This window comes from Moschus berezovskii, chromosome 4, assembly GCF_049115385.1.
Source record: "Moschus berezovskii isolate FMDL1 chromosome 4, NW_MosBer_1.0, whole genome shotgun sequence".
Classification (NCBI taxonomy): Eukaryota; Metazoa; Chordata; class Mammalia; order Artiodactyla; family Moschidae; genus Moschus; species Moschus berezovskii.
In genome coordinates, this window is record NC_142463.1 from 71,084,113 (window position 1) to 71,102,563 (window position 18,451).

An 18,451-nucleotide genomic window follows, 5' to 3' on the forward strand; every position below is an offset into this window, starting at 1 on the left:
TAGGCTTTTTCATCATACCTGTGTTTCCATTTCCATCATCCTCTGTTTTATTTCTTTTATTTCTGCTTGTGTTTCAGCTTCTTTAAGTCGGATGGTCATCAGTTCATCTTGTAACTCAATCATGGCATTTTTCTTAGGTGGGTCTTTCCATCTTCCAGTAGTACGAGCTAAGTGGCGCTAAAATAAAAATTAAAAAAAATTATATTGCAACAAATATTCCCAGCACTAAAATAAAAGCCAAGTGAACTGAGCACTTATTTCAGGCCCAGTATGTATAACCCACTTTATATGTGTCATTTTATTTAATCCCCAGAAAATCTTAAAAGTTAAACGCTATTATTTTCACTATACAGAAAAGAAACTGGAAATTGTGATTAACTCCAGAAAGGTCCCACAGCCAGTAAGTGGCAGATTTGGGATATAAACTCAGACACAGTTCAAATATTTTTTATTCTGTAGATTAATTATTGTAAAAAATATAATTTTTATCCTCATTTTTCCCTGAGAGATTTTTACATTATTTTGTAGTGAAATCCCAAGGAAAGCGGAAAACGGAACCATTCATGAATTAGGAAAACAATAGAAGAAATTAAGAACAGTGTTGTCAAAAAATTCTTTCATTTGTTTTTAATTTCCAGTTTATTGCTTTCTGATATTTCTTAAAAAAAAAAAAAAGCCATGGCAATGTAAAGAACTTTGCTAGATATATTCCCCACCCCATTCATACCAAGATCACTTTCTGAAATAATATGCAGTTTTTTTTCTTTCCGTTCTCCCTTCTGTCTTATAGATTCTATTTTCTTTTTTTTGCTACTTATCAGGAGTTTCCCTCATATGTGGATAAATTTGTGGCATATAACCAACTAAATGTCTATTTTATTTTGTGATAAAACCATTTTCAAAAGAAGCTACAAATTCATAAATTTATGTTGATGCCACGCACCCTTCTGATGTTTCATAATGACCAATGAATTTAACAACAGAAGAAATAAGTACAATATAAAAAAATATTTTCTCTTAGTTCTTTAGAAAAAGCTAACACAAATCACAATCGTATAATAAGACAACAAAAATATGACTTGGTCTCTATTTTACACTTTATTTAATTCTAAAAATCAAAGAGAAAAAAGCTTAAAAGTACTTTCAGTTTCTAAATGTTCTCAGTTTTGTACCTAACAGAGTCTTTCTCACTTTAAATTCAAACCCTAGTGTTGATTGTTAACTACTTCAAATTTACACAAAATGGATATTCAGATTTTACATTTTTTTTAAAAAGCACACAAAATATACTCATATACCTGCCAGTGTTCCTCCAAATCCTTAACTTGTTGTCTAAGCTCTTTCAAACCCATAATAGCTTCTGCTTCTCTCAGTTTCACAGCAATGAGTTCTTCCTGAAGTCTTGCAATGTTATTCTCATCAGGAAAGGAGTTGTTTCTCTAAAGCAAGAGAGAATTTAATTGGGGATTTTTTTTTAAAGAATAAAATATAGCACATACAACAATACAGCAAAATAACAAGAGCTATTTTATCTCATATGTAATTGTGCTTAATTTGATACAATCTTATTGAGATGTAATCCACAAACTATAAAACTTATCCTATAATGAACATTAGTCAGTGGTTTTTAAAGAGTATTCACAGGGTTATACAACCATCATCACAAACTAATTTCAGTACATTTTAATCACCCCCAACAAACCCTACACCCATTAGCAGTTACTCTATGTTTTCTACAGCCCCAAGCCCTGACAATCACTAATCTATGTCTCTATGAATTTGCCTATTTTGAATATTTCATACAAATGCAATCATACAATTTATGGCCTTTTATGACTAACTTCTTTCACTCAGCATGTTTTCAAATTTCATCTTTTTTTAAAAATTGCCAAATAATAATTTCATGGTACAGATAAGCCACATTTTATTTATACATTCATCAGTTGATGGAAATGTGAGTTGTTTCCACTTTGAGGTTACTATGAGTTAACACTGCTATGGACATTTATGTAAGTTTTTGTGTAGATGTATGTTTTTAACTGTCTTGAGTATATATGAAAGAGTAGAAATGCTATATCAGATGGTAATTCTACATTTAATTTTTAAGAAACTGGCAAACTTTTCCAATGCACGTTTTACATTCACACAAGGAAGGAACTGTCTTTAATTTTAAGGACACAGAGAGTCTAATTCTATTTTAATAAAATACTAATCAGAATTATGGAGCAACAAGATTAAAAATGTTTTTCAACATGGCAATAAACATACTAACCTCTGATTAGGACCTCAAACAAAGAATGAACATCATTTTTATTTTAAAGATTTATGGAAGAGAACAGTTTAAACTTTGTTTTGTTTTTTCAACACACCACTTTGGAAAAGGAGTATAAAATATCTGTACATTAGTCACTATTGTGACTAATCAACACTCAAGAAATTAGTTCTAAGATAATCTAAGTATTTCCTTCAAGGGTACAAGATGGGTCCTGAAAGACCCATCTTAGGATATAGGGTTGCCATATTAAACTGCTCTCAGGAATGACCAAAGAATTCTAAATTAGGCTGTAATAAAAGTTCCTTAAGGAAACTAAGTTCCAAGTCTACAAAATTTTCTATCTCCAAAATATTTCATTAACATTTTAGCCCACAGAGATGGCTGAATAAAGTTATTCTTGTCAACTACACATTTTTTGTGATGGATTTTAAATATTTTCTCAACTGAAAACTAGAAAATCACTGTATATGTATTTTAAGAAAAACTATCTTGCATGAAGAAATTAACCACAGGAAGCATGAATACCAACAAAGCTACTTTAAAACTCCATTTTTAAATTGGACCCAAGAACATTTCCTTCTTCCAAATATTCAAAACAGAAAGATCCAGACTCAACTAAATCATGGAGCCCAGAATACTCCCCATTAGGCTTTTTTTTTTTTTTTCTGGCTTTTTTCTCAACAAATAGGAGAAAAAGTTTTCCAAAGATAATATAAAAATAGCAAGTAGATTTCTAGCACATTTATTCCACTATTAACTATAGTTATATCCTGTTCTATTTCATTAAGAAACAGTTAAGAATTTGAGGCTCTTTCATGTCCATTGTTTGTGAGTTTCTGAATCAATGGCTAGATACTACCTCAGTTCAGTTCAGTTCAGTCGCTCAGTCGTGTCCGACTCTCCCCAACCCCATGAATCACAGCACGCCAGGCCTCCCTGTCCATCACCAACTCCCGGAGTTCACTCAAACTCATGTCCACAAAGTCGGTGATGCCATCCAGCCATCTCATTCTCTGTCGTCCCCTTCTCCTCCCGCCCCCAACCTTTCCCAGCATCAGAGTCTTTTCCAGTGAGTCAACTCGTCGCATGAGGTGGCCAAAGTATTGCAGTTTCAGCTTCAGCATCAGTCCCTCCAATGAACACCCAGGATTGATCTCCTTTAGAATGGACTGGTTGGATCTCCTTGCAGTATAAGGGACTCTCAAGAGTCTTCTCCAACACCACAGTTCAAAAGCATCGATTCTTCAGTGATCAGCTTTCTTCATAGTCCAACTCTCTAATATACTATTAAGGTTGGTCATAACTTTCCTTCCAAGGAGTAAGCGTCTTTTAATTTCCTGGCTGCAATCAGCATGCGCAGTGATTTTGGAGCCCAAAAAAATAAAGTCTGAGACTGTTTCCACTGTTTTTCCATCTATTTCCCATGAAGTGATGGGACCAGATGCCATGATCTTCGTTTTCTGAATGTTGAGCTTCAAGCCAACCTTTTCACTCTCCTCTTTCACTTTCATCAAGAGGCTTTTGAGTTCCTCTTCACTTTCTGCCATAAGGGTAGTGTCATCTGCATATCTGAGGTTATTGATATTTCTCCCAGCAATCTTGATTCCAGCTTGTGCTTCTTCCAGCCCAGCGTTCCTCATGATGTACTCTGCATAGAAGTTAAATAAGCAAGGTGACAATATACAACCTTGACGTACACCTTTTCCTATTTGGAACCAGTCTGTTGTTCCATGTCCAGTTCTAACTGTTGCTTCCTGACCTGCATACAGGTTTCTCAAGAGGCAGGTCAGGTGGTCTGATATTCCCATCTCTTTCAGAATGTTCCACAGTTTATTGTGATCCACACAGTCAAAGGCTTTGGCATAGTCAATGAAGCAGAAATAGATGTTTTTCTGAAACTCTCTTGCTTTCTCCATGATCCAGCGGATGTTGGCAATTTGATCTCTGGTGCCTCTGCCTTTTCTAAAACCTGCTTGAACATCTGGGAGTTCACAGTTTACATACTGCTGAAGCCTGGCTTGGAGAATTTTGAGCATGACTTTACTAGCGTGTGAGATGAGTGCAATTGTGCGGTAGTTTGAGCATTCTTTGGCATTGCCTTTCTTTGGGACTGGAATGAAGACTGACCTTTTCCAGTCCTGTGGCCACTGCTGAGTTTTCCAAATCTGCTGGCATATTGAGTGCAGCACTTTCACAGCATCATCTTTCAAGACTTGAAATAGCTCAACTGGAATTCCATCACCTCCACTAGCTTTGTTAGTAGTGATGCTTTCTAAGGCCCACTTGACTTCACATTCCAAGATGTCTGGCTCTAGGTCAGTGATCACGTTATCGTGACTATCTTGCTTGTGAAGATCTTTTTTGTACAGTTCTTCTGTGTATTCCTGCCACCTCTTCTTAATATCTTCTGCTTCTGTTAGGTCCATACCATTTCTGTCCTTTATCGAGCCCATCTTTGCATGAAATGTTCCCTTGGAATCTCTAATTTTCTTGAAGAGGTCTCTTGTTTTTCCTATTCTGTTGTTTTCCTCTATTTCTTTGCATTGATCACTGAGGAAGGCTTTCTTATCTCTTCTTGCTATTCTTTGGAACTCTGCATTCAGATGCTTATATCTTTCCTTTTCCCCTTTGCTTTTCGCCTCTCTTCTTTTCACAGCTATTTGTAAGGCCTCCTCAGACAGCCATTTCGCTCTTTTGCATTTCTTTTCCGTGGGGATGGTCTTGGTCCCTGTCTCCTGTACAATGTCACGAACCTCCGTCCAGAGTTCATCAGGCACTCTATCAGATCTAGTCCCTTAAATCTATTTCTCACTTCCACTGTATAATCATAAGGGATTTGATTTAGGTCATATCTGAATGGTCTAGTGGTTTTCCCTACTTTCTTCAATTTAAGTCTGAATTTCGCAATAAGTAGTTCATGATCTGAGCCACAGTCAGCTCCTGGTCTTGTTTTCGCTAACTGTATACAGCTTCTCCATCTTTGGCTGCAAAGAATATAATCAATCTGATTTCGGTGTTGACCATCTGGTGATGTCCATGTGTAGAGTCTTCTCTTGTGTTGTTGGAAGAGGGTGTTTGCTATGACCAGTGCATTCTCTTGACAAAACTCTATTAGCCTTTGCCCTGCTTCATTCCGTGCTCCAAGGCCAAATTTGCCTGTTACTCCAGGTGTTTCTTGACTTCCTACTTTTGCATTCCAGTCCCCTATAATGAAAAGGACATCTTTCTTGGGTGTTAGTTCTAAAAGGTCTTGTAGGTCTTCATAGTACCGATTAACTTCGGCTTCTTCAGCGTTACTGGTTGGGGCATAGGCCTGGATTACTGTAATATTGAATGGTTTGCCTTGGAAACGAACAGAAATCATTCTGTTGTTTTTAAGATTGCATCCAAGTACTGCATTTCGGACTCTTTTGTTTACCATGATGGCTACTCCATTTCTTCTAAGGGATTCCTGCCCACAGTAGTAGATGTAATGGTCATCCGAGTTAAATTCACCCATTCCAGTCCATTTTAATTCACTGATTCCTACCTAGATACTACCTAAAAAAAACAAATGCAACACAGAACCCAAATTATCTATGGTTTCACAGATGAGAAAAGATAATTTGAGAAAACCCAAATTATCTATGATTTCATAAGATGAAAAACATAGATGAGAAATCATAGACCAATGATTTCATAGATGAGAAAACAAATTATCTATGATCTTCATAGGTGAGATTCAGAATTTGTGATTTGGAACACAGACTCTCAAGTCTGAGGTTATAAGAAACCTAAAAGTATTTCTATTTCTACTACTCATCTGTTCTTTAATAACCTTCAAAAGAGGTTTAGTTAACTTCTGTAAGTACATCTCCAGCTAAAATCTTCCTATATAAACTGTGATGGTTTTCTGTAGCTTGGAAAGCTGTAACAGTTATACTCAGATGAAAATTTCCCTGAAATGCTTATGTATTTAACTAGTCTATTTCTATACTTGTTGCAGATAAAACTACTGTACTATTTGAAAACAATGGTTAATTTCTTTAAACCAATTTACTTTTACAAGAAAAACAAGACACATTTGCAATGTGTTTCAATCAAAAAATTCACTTCTATATATCAGATCTACATATTTCAAAGTAAAAATGTTCACTTCTCAGCTGAAATTTCTGATTAAAATGAATATTTGTGTATTTTATGCTTGGGATGCAAATTTCACAATGGATTTTTAAAAATTTACCTTTAATTGGGAGAAAAGCAAGTGATATATACTGTTGGGATAAAAATGGTAATATCCATTTTTTAAAGAACTACAAATGTGGTTATGGTCTTAGTTCTTTTTACTCATGTTTAGCACAGGCTTTAAATTAAAAAATACACTGTGGTCTACACTGACCCAAAGGTACTCCATAAATTAATTTAACAAATATATGGCAAATTTTTCACAGCTAAATCTAATTCTTCTAGAAGGAAATTGCTGCCTTCTGTATAATTACATTAACTGAAATGCGCTTAAGAGGAATGTTTTCAGCATATTTCATATACTAAAAACAAAAATAGTACTGGGTCAATGGCCAAGATGTAATATTACTACGTTGTAGACTGTTATAATTCATATCATTCCATTTGCTCCAGGATTTTAAGGAAATGGCAACCCACTCCAGTATTCTTGCCTAGAGAATCCTATGGACAGAGGAGCCTGGTGGGCTGCTGTCCACAGGGTTGCATAGAGTTGGACACGACTGAAGCGACTTAGCATGCATGTATGTGCTGGAGAAGGAAATGGCAACCCACTCCAGTATTCGTGCCTGGAGAATCCCAGGGACGGAGGAACCTGGTGGGCTGCCGTCTATGGGGTTGCACAGAGTCAGGCATGACTGAAGTGACTTAGCAGCAGCAGTCTGAGAGATACTGTGTCAGCTATAGTTGGGTGACTCTAAAGGCTGTTAAGTACTATTTATCTTGACAACAGTTAATCTCTACCCCTTAAGTTTCTTTTATCCAATATTTAAATATCACTCATATCAAAACTATCCTGGTTGTTTCCCTCTAAAAGGACTTTAATCTCTATTTTTACCCAAAATATGGGGCTTTTAGTATAGCAACAATAAAAATTAAATAGGAATCATGTGTTTTTTCCTTTCCTCTCTTATAACTAACATGTAAGATTTTTAATGTGCAAAAAACCATGCCAAATTTCACCACTCGATAAGCACTTAAATATCTATCATGTCCTCTAGTTTGGGAATGACAGTCTTTATGTTGTTCTTACCTTTTCTATATCCAAAACTTTATCTTGCATTTCCTTCAGCGCACACTGAGACTCAGCTTCACTCAGACGGGCTTGGACCAATTCCTTCTCTAGCTGTAGCACAAAATCTTCATTGTAGTTGGAACTGCATTTATGCTACAAGTTATAGACATACACTGAAATTTTTCAGAAGTTTGAACATGTATATACAATAAAAATAAGTGCAATTACACAATACCGCTATTGAGGGTAACCAGATTGTAAAAGTTCCATCCACCTTGTATTTCCAGCTTATCTCCTTTCCAGAATATAAAAAATTCCAGGTTTGATATCTATCATGATGATCACATTATCAGGTGTTTATAATCGAATCCAATTCATAGAAGATAAATATCTTCTTTTATCTATCCATTCATCCAAATACTAAGAATTTGTTCCAGCTCTATAGACCTGAACTGAACAACACCATAACCACCAGTCATATACAGTTACTGAGCACTTGAAATGTGGCTAGTCAAATTAAGAAAGGTTGTAAGTGTAAAATACAAACTGGATTTTGAAGGCTTAATGTGAAATAAAAAGGCAAAATATCTCATTAATTTTAATATTGATTGTATGTTGAAATAACATTTCAAATGCAGAATTAAAATACTAACTTAATCAAAAAAACTATTATTTATTAATTTCATAACATTTTGAATGTACTGAGTTAAAATACTGATTTAATCAAGTAAAACATTATTCATTAATTTCATTGTTAGTTACTCCTTTTATTATGGCACTTTAAAAGGAATATGTGGCTCACATTATATTGATATTAGACAGCACTGATAAAGACTATAGAAGACAAGTCCAAATCTACTGAAAATTCTATTTTAAACTAAAAGGAATAAAAATAAGGCATCTATAATAACGTAAACCATCCTAAATCCCCAAACAACAAAAATGTATTTGCTGTTAGAAATGTACTGATCTCTTTAAATATACTCATGAAAATGACTGCTAGAAGCAACAATGCTGCGTAAAGAAATTAACCATGAAAGGATGAAACTCTTCCATCTCCTTTCCTACTTCACACCAATGTAGCTACTTAAGAAATCCCCTTTCGAACTAGTTTGTACACAAAGATGTTCAAAAAAGGAAACAGACATCTAATTCACCACTATAAAAGACTTCCTAAAATAAACTATCACTTCACATTTAATTCACACAGTAATTACTACGTGATTAAAAAATAGTGACAACTCAAAATTCCAAAATAAGAGTTACAGAGAATAATCTACTGAACTAACATAAGTAAATAATGGGTCTTTTTACTCTTTAATATATTAGGGACAAAACAGATATCAAATTAAAACTATTTAAAAACTATTAATACTTAATTAAAATATACAGTACTCCCTTGCCCATTACTCAAAAAGTTATGTTTTAAAAATGCACAGTTCACCTACTGGGCAAATAAGAACTTATAAACTCAGTTTTATTCTCCCAGTAACTTTCTTATACTATTAAAACAATATTTCAATATAAGAAATAGATCTGCAATAGGTATATCACCTTAGCAAATACTTACCTTACTGAACAGAAAAATGACAGTTTTAGAATGGCTGCATCCGAAATGCACGTGTCATGATTTTTGTTTAATTAGATCACAGTTAATGTATGAGTACTACTAGAATCTTTTGTCTTTAATCTAAAGCTCTGACAACAGTAATTCAGGCTTACTTGTTAAGACTCGATTAGGAGGGCCCAAGGAACACATCAAGCCCAAATGGCCAATATGAGAATGGAACCATTGATCTGGTATAAACCAACCCATCCAACCAAGTGTTAAAAAAAAAAAAAAAAAGGACTAATACTGGGAACAAATTTTTAGCAATAAAATTTACAAAACTTTTAATCATCCTCTTTTGTTCAAGGGATTCATTCTACAGTGTACATGTTATTTCTCTTCTCTCCAGTTTGTTCCTCAATCCACTACAAACTAATTTTAGCCTTCATCCCTTGATGAAACTGCTCTAATCACTAACAATATTAATACCCAATAACAATATAAAAACTCAATGGAAAGCCTTTTTGTTCAGCTCTTAGCTTCACCAGATAGTCTATGGAATTTAAAACAACTGACCACTCGTTAAAAATTTCTCCTCCCCCAGGTTCTGAGGGGTTCTTTCATGGTTTTACCTCATATCTTCTCTGTCTGCTCTGTCAGTTCTACTACTTCATTATAGATATGTCTATGTGTTTATGTGTGTATATATGTAGGTATCAATCAGTAGGCTTCACGGTTTCTATATTCTGTGTTTTCTCTCAATCTTTCTGTTAATTTTCTTATTTTCTAGATTCCGCCTATGTGATTTCATCCATTGTCTAATACAGTCCATACAAAGACATTATCAGATACAATGTATATCAGATTTTTACTCTATATAGACAATGGATGAGATCACCAAGGAAGAATCTGCAAAATGGTAAAAAAAAAAAAAAGGGAGGGAGAGGAACATACAATAATGGAACTCTAAGGACAAAAAATATAGATAGAAATCAACAGACATACAGATATATAAAGAGTGATGACTCTCAAGTCCGTATTCTCACCCCAATCTTTCTAATAAACTACAGATTCATATTCACAACTTCCTACTGGTTTTCTTCATCTGTTTAGCCTCACACTCACCTCACATTCAACCTTTCAAAACTGGACTCTCTATCTTTTCCTCCTTACATGCTAAGGATCCCATCATCTAACAACCATCCAAGTAAAAACTTCCCCTATTTTTATACTCAACCCATACCAAATCAATCACCAAATCTTAGTTTTTCTTCCAGCTACTTCTTGAATTTGTCTGCTCCTTTCTTCAGAGTCACTTTTTATTTATGTTCTCATCTTTCTTTGAACTACTGCAATAGTCTTTACATATATGACAATCTAACTATTAATTACTGTGTTTAGTGGGTATTATTTAATATAGGCATATCTCATTTTATTACTCCTCACTTTATTGCACTTTGAAGATACTGTTTTTATTTCTAAACAAATTGAAGTTCTATGGCAACCCTACCTCAAACCAAGTTTATTGGCGCTGTTTTTACAACAACACTTGCTCACTTCAAGTCACTGTGTCATATTTTGCTAGTTCTCACAATATTTCAAACTTTTTCATTATTTTTTTTTTTTGGCTTGTGATCAGTGAGCTCTGCTGTTTCTAATGCAATTGTTTTCAGGTGCCATGAACCACACACCCATTTAAGATGATGAACTTAACGGATAAATGTTGTGTGTATTCTGATGGTTCCACTGACCAGCCAGCCACTCCCCGCATTTCTCTCCTTTTCCTTGCGCCTCCTTATTCCCTGAGATACAACACTGTTGAAATCAGGCTATTTGATAACTCACAATGGCCTCTAAGTGTTCAAGAGAAAAGAAGAATTGCATATCTCTCATTTTAAACCGAAAGCTAGGAATGATGAAGCTTAGTGAGGAAGGCATGTCAAAAGCCAAGATATGTAAAAAAACTAGGGCTCTTGTCCCAAAAAGCCAAGTTGTGAATGCAAAGAAAAAGTTCTTGAAGGAAATTAAAAGTGCTACTTCACTGAACACATAAATAATAAGAATATGCAACAGCCTTACTGCTGATAATGGAAAAAGTTTTAGTGGCCTGGATAGAAGATCAAACCAGCCACAACACTCCTTGAAGCCAAAGTCTTATCCAGAGCAAGGACCTAACTTTCTTCAACTCTATAAAGGGAGAAAGAGGTGAAGAGGCTGCAGAAGAAAAGTTTGAAGTTGAAAAGAGATCGATTCATGAGGTTTAAAGAAAGAAGCCATCTCCATAAAATAAATGTGCAATCTGAAGCAGCGAGTTCTAATGTAGAAACTGCAGCAACTTATCCAGATTTTGGTAACATCATTAATGAAGGTGACTACATGAAACAATAGATTTTTTATGTAGATAAAAAAGCCTCCTATCGGAAGAAGGTGACACCTAAAGCTTTCATAGCTAGAAGAGAAGTCAATACTTGGTTTCAAAGTTTCAAAGAACAGGCTGATTTTCTTGTTAGGGGCTAATGAAGCTAGAGGCTTGAAGTCAAAGCCAGTGCTCATTTACCATTCTGAAAATCTTAGGACCCTTCAGAATTAAGCTAAATCTACTGTCTGTGCTCTCTAAAAATTAATGACATAGCTTTGATGATAGCACATTTGTTTATGACATGGCTTACCATTGTAAGCCCCACTGTTGACACCTAATGCTCAGAAAAAGATTCCTTTCAAAATATTACTATTTACTGACAGTGCACCTGATCACCCAAAAACTCTGATGGAAATATAAAATGAGATTAACGTTGTTTTCATGCCTCCTAACACAACACCCTGTAGAAGGCAATGTCAACCCACTCCAGTACTCTTGCCTGGAAAAACCCATGGGTGGAGAAGCCTGGTAAGCTGCAGTCCACGGGGTCCCGAAGAGTCAGACACAACTGACTTCACTTTCACTATGCACTGGAGAAGGAAATGGCAACCCACTCCAGTGTTCTTGCCTGGAGAATCCCAGGGACAGCGGAGCCTGGTGGGCTGCCGTCTATGGGGTCGCACAGAGTTGGACACGACTGAAGCGACTTAGCAGCAGCAGCAACACAGCATCCATTCTGCAGCCCACGGACAATAATACTGACTTTCAAGTCTTATTATTTAAGAAATACATTTTTTAAGGCTACAGCTGTCAAAAAAGAGCCATTCCTCAGATGGATATGTGAAAAGTAAAATGAAAACCTTCAGGAAAAGATTCACCATTCTAGGAGCTATTAAGAAAATTCATGATTCATGGGGAAAAGTCAAAATACCGACATTAACTGAAGTTCGAAAGAAGCTGATTCTAACCTTCATCGAAGACTTGGAGGTGTTCAAGACCAGTGGAAGAAGTAAGCACAAATGTAACAAAAAGAGCAAGAGAACTAGAGTTAGAAGTGGAGCCTGAAGATGTGACTGACTTGCTGCAAACTCATGGTAAAACTTGCACGAGGAGTTCCTTTTCACGGATAAGGAAAGAAAATGCTTTCTTGAGATGGAATCTACTTCTGGTGACAATGCGTGAGGATTACTGAAATGACAACAAAGGACAGAGAATATTACACATGCTTACTTAATAAAGCACTGGCAGGGTTTGAGTGTACTGACCCCACCTGTGAAAGAAGTTCTACTGTAGGCAAAATGTTATCAAACAGCATTGCATGCTACAGAGAAATTTTTCATGAAAGGAATCAAAATCACTGTAACAAACTTCACTTTGCCTTTTCAAAACTATAAATTGTCAGTCTTCAGCAACCACCACCCTGATAAGTCAGTAGCCATCAACATTGAGATGCCAAGACCTTTCACCAACAAAAAGATTACAACTCACTGAAGGCTTAGATGATGGTTAGCATTTTTGGCAATAAATATCTTGTAGGTGTTTTCTTTCCCTTTTGTACTGAGACTAAAGAAGTTTTAATTCCAAGTTTATTAGTACAAACATGTTAATGAAAATTATATAAGCAGTGATACACTTTAACAGTATTCAGAATAAATCTAACTTCACCAAGCCAATTTCATCTCATTATCCATTTTTGTATATAGCAACTAGCTCTATTCAATTACATTCATATGCATTATTGATCAAAAACCTTTTACTGGGATCAATTCTTACTACTGATATGGACTCACTGGAGATTCTGCATTTAGTGCTATGACTTGGGGGTTTAGGAAAAAGAACTAACACTTGCTTGGTTGAAATATGGACCAAAGGGTGGCCCATGGTGAATGAACTGGAAATGGTGGACATACCTTGGTTCAATGTAAAGAAAGGGAAAACTGGTGACAAAGAAATTGGGGAAGATGTATGGAGACATACCTTTCTGAATATGCTAAAACTGTGAAGATGTTGCTTCCCACGTGAATGCTTGCCGAAGGGTGACCTCAGCAGAGGATTTTTAAAAATCAGTTGAATGTATAAGATTCTGATTTAGGCTCTAAGGAAAGTGTGATCCAAAATTTCTCGTGGCAAGAGAATTCTCATTCTTCCCTTCTAGGGTGGACAAATCACTAAAGCTGCAGTCTTGCCCTATTTAGATGAAAGGAATATAATAATATCTGCTTCTTCCACTATGCTCTCTGCACTATGAGGTCAGTTCCAGCTCATCTCTGAAAACTGTAATACTATTTGCTACTGAGCACTAAAAAGTTCTGGTTTTTATTTTTTGTTTCTTGCTTTTTACTTTTGGAGTCAAATGTTTTTCATTGCTTGATAGAGATAGGGGAAAATGGTGCTCTCAAGTTAAAGGAATAAAAGATTTTAAGTCATTAAAAAAAAACTCAATTGAATGGGATGACCCATTCCGTGGATACCAGTCAACCTCTATCCTCAGAAAGCCCAATAAGCTTATGAACAAAGTAGCTACAGTGGCTGGAATAGAGATTATACATGGGCTCAGCAAACAGATTTCTACTCGCCAAGGTGATCTGGCTACTGCCACTGCTAAATGTCCAATCTGCCAGCAACAGAGATCAACACTACACCCCTGATACGACACCACTCCCTGGGGTGATCAACATACTACGTGGTAGCAGGTTAATCATATTGGACCACTTCTAAAATGGAAGGGACATTTTGCTCTTACTGGAATACACACTTATTCTGGACATGAACTGGCTTTCCCAGCATGCAATGCTTCTGTCAAAACTATCATCCGTGGAATTACAGAATGCCTTCTCCACCGTGATGGTATTCTACACAGCACTACTTCTGATCAAGGAGTGAACATCATAGCAAAATAAGAACAGCAATGGGCCCATGCTCATGTAACTCATCAGTCTTATCAAATTCCCTAGTATCAAGCAGCTGTACAGACAGAGGGTGGAATGACCACTTGAAAACTCATTTCCAGTGCCAGCTAGGTGGCAATACCTTACAAGACTGGGACAAGGTTCTCTAGAAGAATGAATATGCTGTGCATCACTGTGCAATATACAGTGTCATTTTTCTCCCATAATTCACAGATACAGGAATCAAGGAGTGTAAACAGGAGTGACACTATGACTGCTACAGACTCACCAACAAAATGTTTGCTTTGCAACATTATGTTCTGCTGGTCTAGATTTCTTAGTTCCTGAGTGTATGGATGTGAGAGTTGCACTGTGAAGAAAGCTGATCACCGAAGAATTGATGCTTTTAAACTGTGGTGCTGGAGAAGACTCTTGAGAGTCCCTTGGACTGCAAGGAGATCCAACCAGTCCATTCTAAAGGAGATCAATCCTGGGTATTCACTGGAAGGACTGATGCTGAAGCTGAAACTCCAGTACTTTGGCCACCTCATGCGACGAGTTGACTCACTGGAAAAGAGTCTGATGCTGGGAGGGATTGGACGTGGGAGGAGACGGGGACGACAGAGAATGAGATGGCTTGATGGCATCACTGACTCGATGGACATGAGTTTGAGTGAACTCCGGGAGTTGGTGATGGACAGGGAGGCCTGGCGTGCTATGATTCATGGGGTCACAAAGAGTCAGACACGACTGAGCGACTGAACTGAACTGAACTGAGGGAGGAATGCTTCCATGAAGAGACAGTAAACTGGAACTTAAAGCAAACCACTTTGAGTCCTCATGCATCTGAATTAGTAAGTAAAAAAAGAGAATTACGGTGGTGGTTTGACTGACTGATCACTACCGAGTAGTCCACTATACTACAATGGAGATTTGGAAGAATATATGTGAAACATCGGAGAAGGCAATGGCACCCCACTCCAGTACTCTTGCCTGGAAAATCCCATGGATGGAGGAGCCTGGTGGGCTGCAGTCCTTGGGGTCACTAAGGGTCGGACACGACTGAGAGACTTCACTTTCACTTTTCACTTTCACACATTGGAGAAGGAAATGGCAACCCACTCCAGTGTTCTTGCCTGGAGAATCCCAGGGACGGGGGAGCCTGGTAGGCTTCCGTCTATGGGGTCACACAGAGTCGGACACAACTGAAGTGACTAGCAGCAGCAGCAGCATGTGAAACATAGGAGATCCTTTCAAGTGTCTCTTAATATTATCATGCCTTGTAATTAAGGTAAAAATAATTACAATAATTCAATTCAGGAAGGATTGCTTATGGCCCAGATCCTTCAGAATTCAAGATTTGGGTCACTCCACCAAGCAAAGAACCATGACCAGCTGAGGTGCTTGTTGAAGGTAAAGGAATACAGTTTGGGTAGTGGAAGAAGGTAGTTACAAATACTACCACATGATCAGTTACATAAATGACGACTGTAACTGCCATGAATATTTTCTCCTAATTTTGCTATGAATGTTTTGTTTTCTTTGAATATGTGTGTTTTCCTACCTCTCTTGTTCTCTTATCATGCAATGTAAGATGCACTGACTTTATATTACAGCATTTAAGGACTGTTAATTTTATAGTATATCCTGTAATTAAATTATAAGATATCAAGAAGGGAAAACATTACTCAAGGACTTTACCACCTGTTCTAGGGAAGGCATTAGTACATTTTTGGTTATGCTCAGGATATAACTGTATAAAGTTATGCAGAATTATGACCTTATTATTTTCTTTACCTGGAGATTAAGTATAGATTAACGAGATGCACACGGGTGCCAAGTTGATAAAGGCTGGACTTGTGATGGTTAATTTTCATCAACTTGACTAGGACATGGGATGCTCAGATTAGACATTACTTCTGGGTGTTTCTGTGAAGGTGTTTTCAGATGATTTAGTAGACTTCCCACCCAACATAAGTGGGGACCAGCCAATCTGTTCAGGGCCTTAATATAACATGTAACAGAAAAAGGGAGGATTCATTCTCTTCCTGCCTGCTGCTTGAGCTAGGACATTAGTCTTCTCCTTCTCTTGGACTGGAATTACTTTCATTACTCTGCAGAACTCTAATACAGGGTAATTTTATAAGTAAGATTAAATGTATTGATTATAGAGGTTTTATTATTCTTGCTTGGTTTTGGTCCCTTTCAACTGGCTCAGAGCTTCTGCAATTGAATTCTCTACACTTTATTTCTACACTTCTAATTCTGCTGTTCAAATTTTGATGATCTAAATTTTATCAGGAAAATGATATACTTCTGATATAAAAACTTCACCTTTCAGTTTTAGTCTTACGTTTTAGTTATTATTAGTCATTTATGCCACTAACCAAACAAGCTTGTAGAATAATGAAATTGAAATAACGTTAATATTAATCTTAATAACAACTACCATTTATTGAGCACTCATTCTATGCCAAGCATTATTCCAGAGGACCAACTCACTTAAATCTCAATAATCCTTTATTATATATAGGGTAAAAAAATTTGTATTATATACAGAATTTAAGTAATCTGTAAAAGGACAGACAAATAGTGAGTGGCAGAACTGGGATAAAAATGCCACTGTTAAAAGAGACATTACTGTGCACTGTAAAATACCTGTTTCAATTTTTAAATTTTTTCCATGGGGGGTGGGAGGAGTGTCATTTATAAAACAGGGAGTTTTGCTGGTGGCTCAGATGATAAAGCGTCTGCCTGCAATGTGGGAGACCTGGGTTCGATCCCTGGGTCGGGAAGATCCCCTGGAGAAGGAAATGGCAACCCACTCCAGTACTCTTGCCTAGAAAACCCCATGGACAGAGGAGCCTGGTACGCTATAGTCCATGAGGTTGCAAAGAGTCGGACACGACTGAGCAACTTCACTTCACTTCACTTTAACTTAACTACCTCCAGTGGAATAAGAGATGTCAAGAAAGGCTATGGGTGCCACACAGTCTGAAAAAAAACTATAGCACATGTGGGCATTTCCAGCTGCTTATCAGGAGGATGTGCCATGAAGACAGTGGCTATGAAACAAGTGAACACTGGGCAACAAAAATTCTGAGTAGAAAACTTTTTAGTATGGATAATCTACCTCACTTTATAGTTTTCCCAAACCAAATAGAAAAAAAATAATTAAAAAACAATAAAAATCTGGAAACCAACAACACTGCATTGAAAATTTTAAAACAAATCAACAAAAATTGGGCTTTTATATATGAGGTTGACTTGAGGTCAGGAAAAGAATGATAAACTTTTGAGAGAAGAAAGAAATCATCAAGGGGCTTCCCTGGTGGCTCACTGGTAAAGAATCTGCCTGCTAACACAGGAGACATGGGTTCTATCCCTGATCCAGGAAGATCTCACATGCCACAGAGCAACTAAGCCCCTCTGCAACAAGGGAAGTTGCTGCAATGAGAAGCCCACACACTGCAACTAGAGAGTAGTCCCTGCTCACCTCAACTAAAGAAAACACCATGCAGCAACAAAGACCCAGCACAGTCAAAATAAATAAATATTTTAAAAAATCATCAAAGCCAAGAGAAGCTCAAAGTGAGGTTTAATAACAACTATCATATTGAGCCCAAGCCCTGATCATTTCCGACGCAGCTGTTTCGTTTTAAGATGTTCCTGTTACACTCAGTATAAAACATTTTAAAGTTTATGATGATAACAACAATGATGATAGCAGCTAACATCTACTGAATGCTCATTATATGTCAGGCATATGCTAAGCACTTTGTAGTCTCACTTAACCTAAGTAACCTAAAAAGACCCAGCAAGGTAAAAAGAAATTGGCAAATCTGTCAATTGGGAATATGGATTACAGAGCCCATATTCTTAACTTGCAAGCCATATAAAGGATGAAATAATACTTTTTAGACCTTAACATATTGTTTTAATATGTGAAAGTATTAGTCCCTCAGTCATGTCTGACTCTTTGCAACCCCATGGACTGTAGCCCACGAGGCTCCTCTGTCCATGGAATTCTCCAGGCAAGTATACTGGAGTGAGTAGCCATGCCCTTCTCCAGGGTATCTTCCTGATCCAAGGATTGAACACTGGTCTCCTGTATTGCAGGGAGATTCTTTACCATCTGAGCTAC

General features: G+C 36.8%; 1 protein-coding gene across 6 annotated transcripts in view; it reads right to left on the bottom strand.

Moving 5' to 3' along the window:
- Nucleotides 1–18,451, bottom strand: part of EVI5 (ecotropic viral integration site 5) — a 245,418-nt gene that overhangs the window by 97,053 nt on the left and 129,914 nt on the right. For 4 of the 6 annotated variants that reach the window (XM_055403208.2, XM_055403206.2, XM_055403205.2 and 1 more), the window contains 3 exons: nt 7,530–7,664; nt 1,299–1,439; nt 19–177 (listed from right to left, as the gene is read on the bottom strand). In XM_055403208.2, the coding sequence (XP_055259183.1) occupies nt 19–177; nt 1,299–1,439; nt 7,530–7,664 (435 nt within the window). The remainder of the gene's footprint in view (nt 1–18; nt 178–1,298; nt 1,440–7,529; nt 7,665–18,451) is intronic. The other 2 variants (XM_055403207.2, XM_055403204.2) reach the window with 1 other exon arrangement.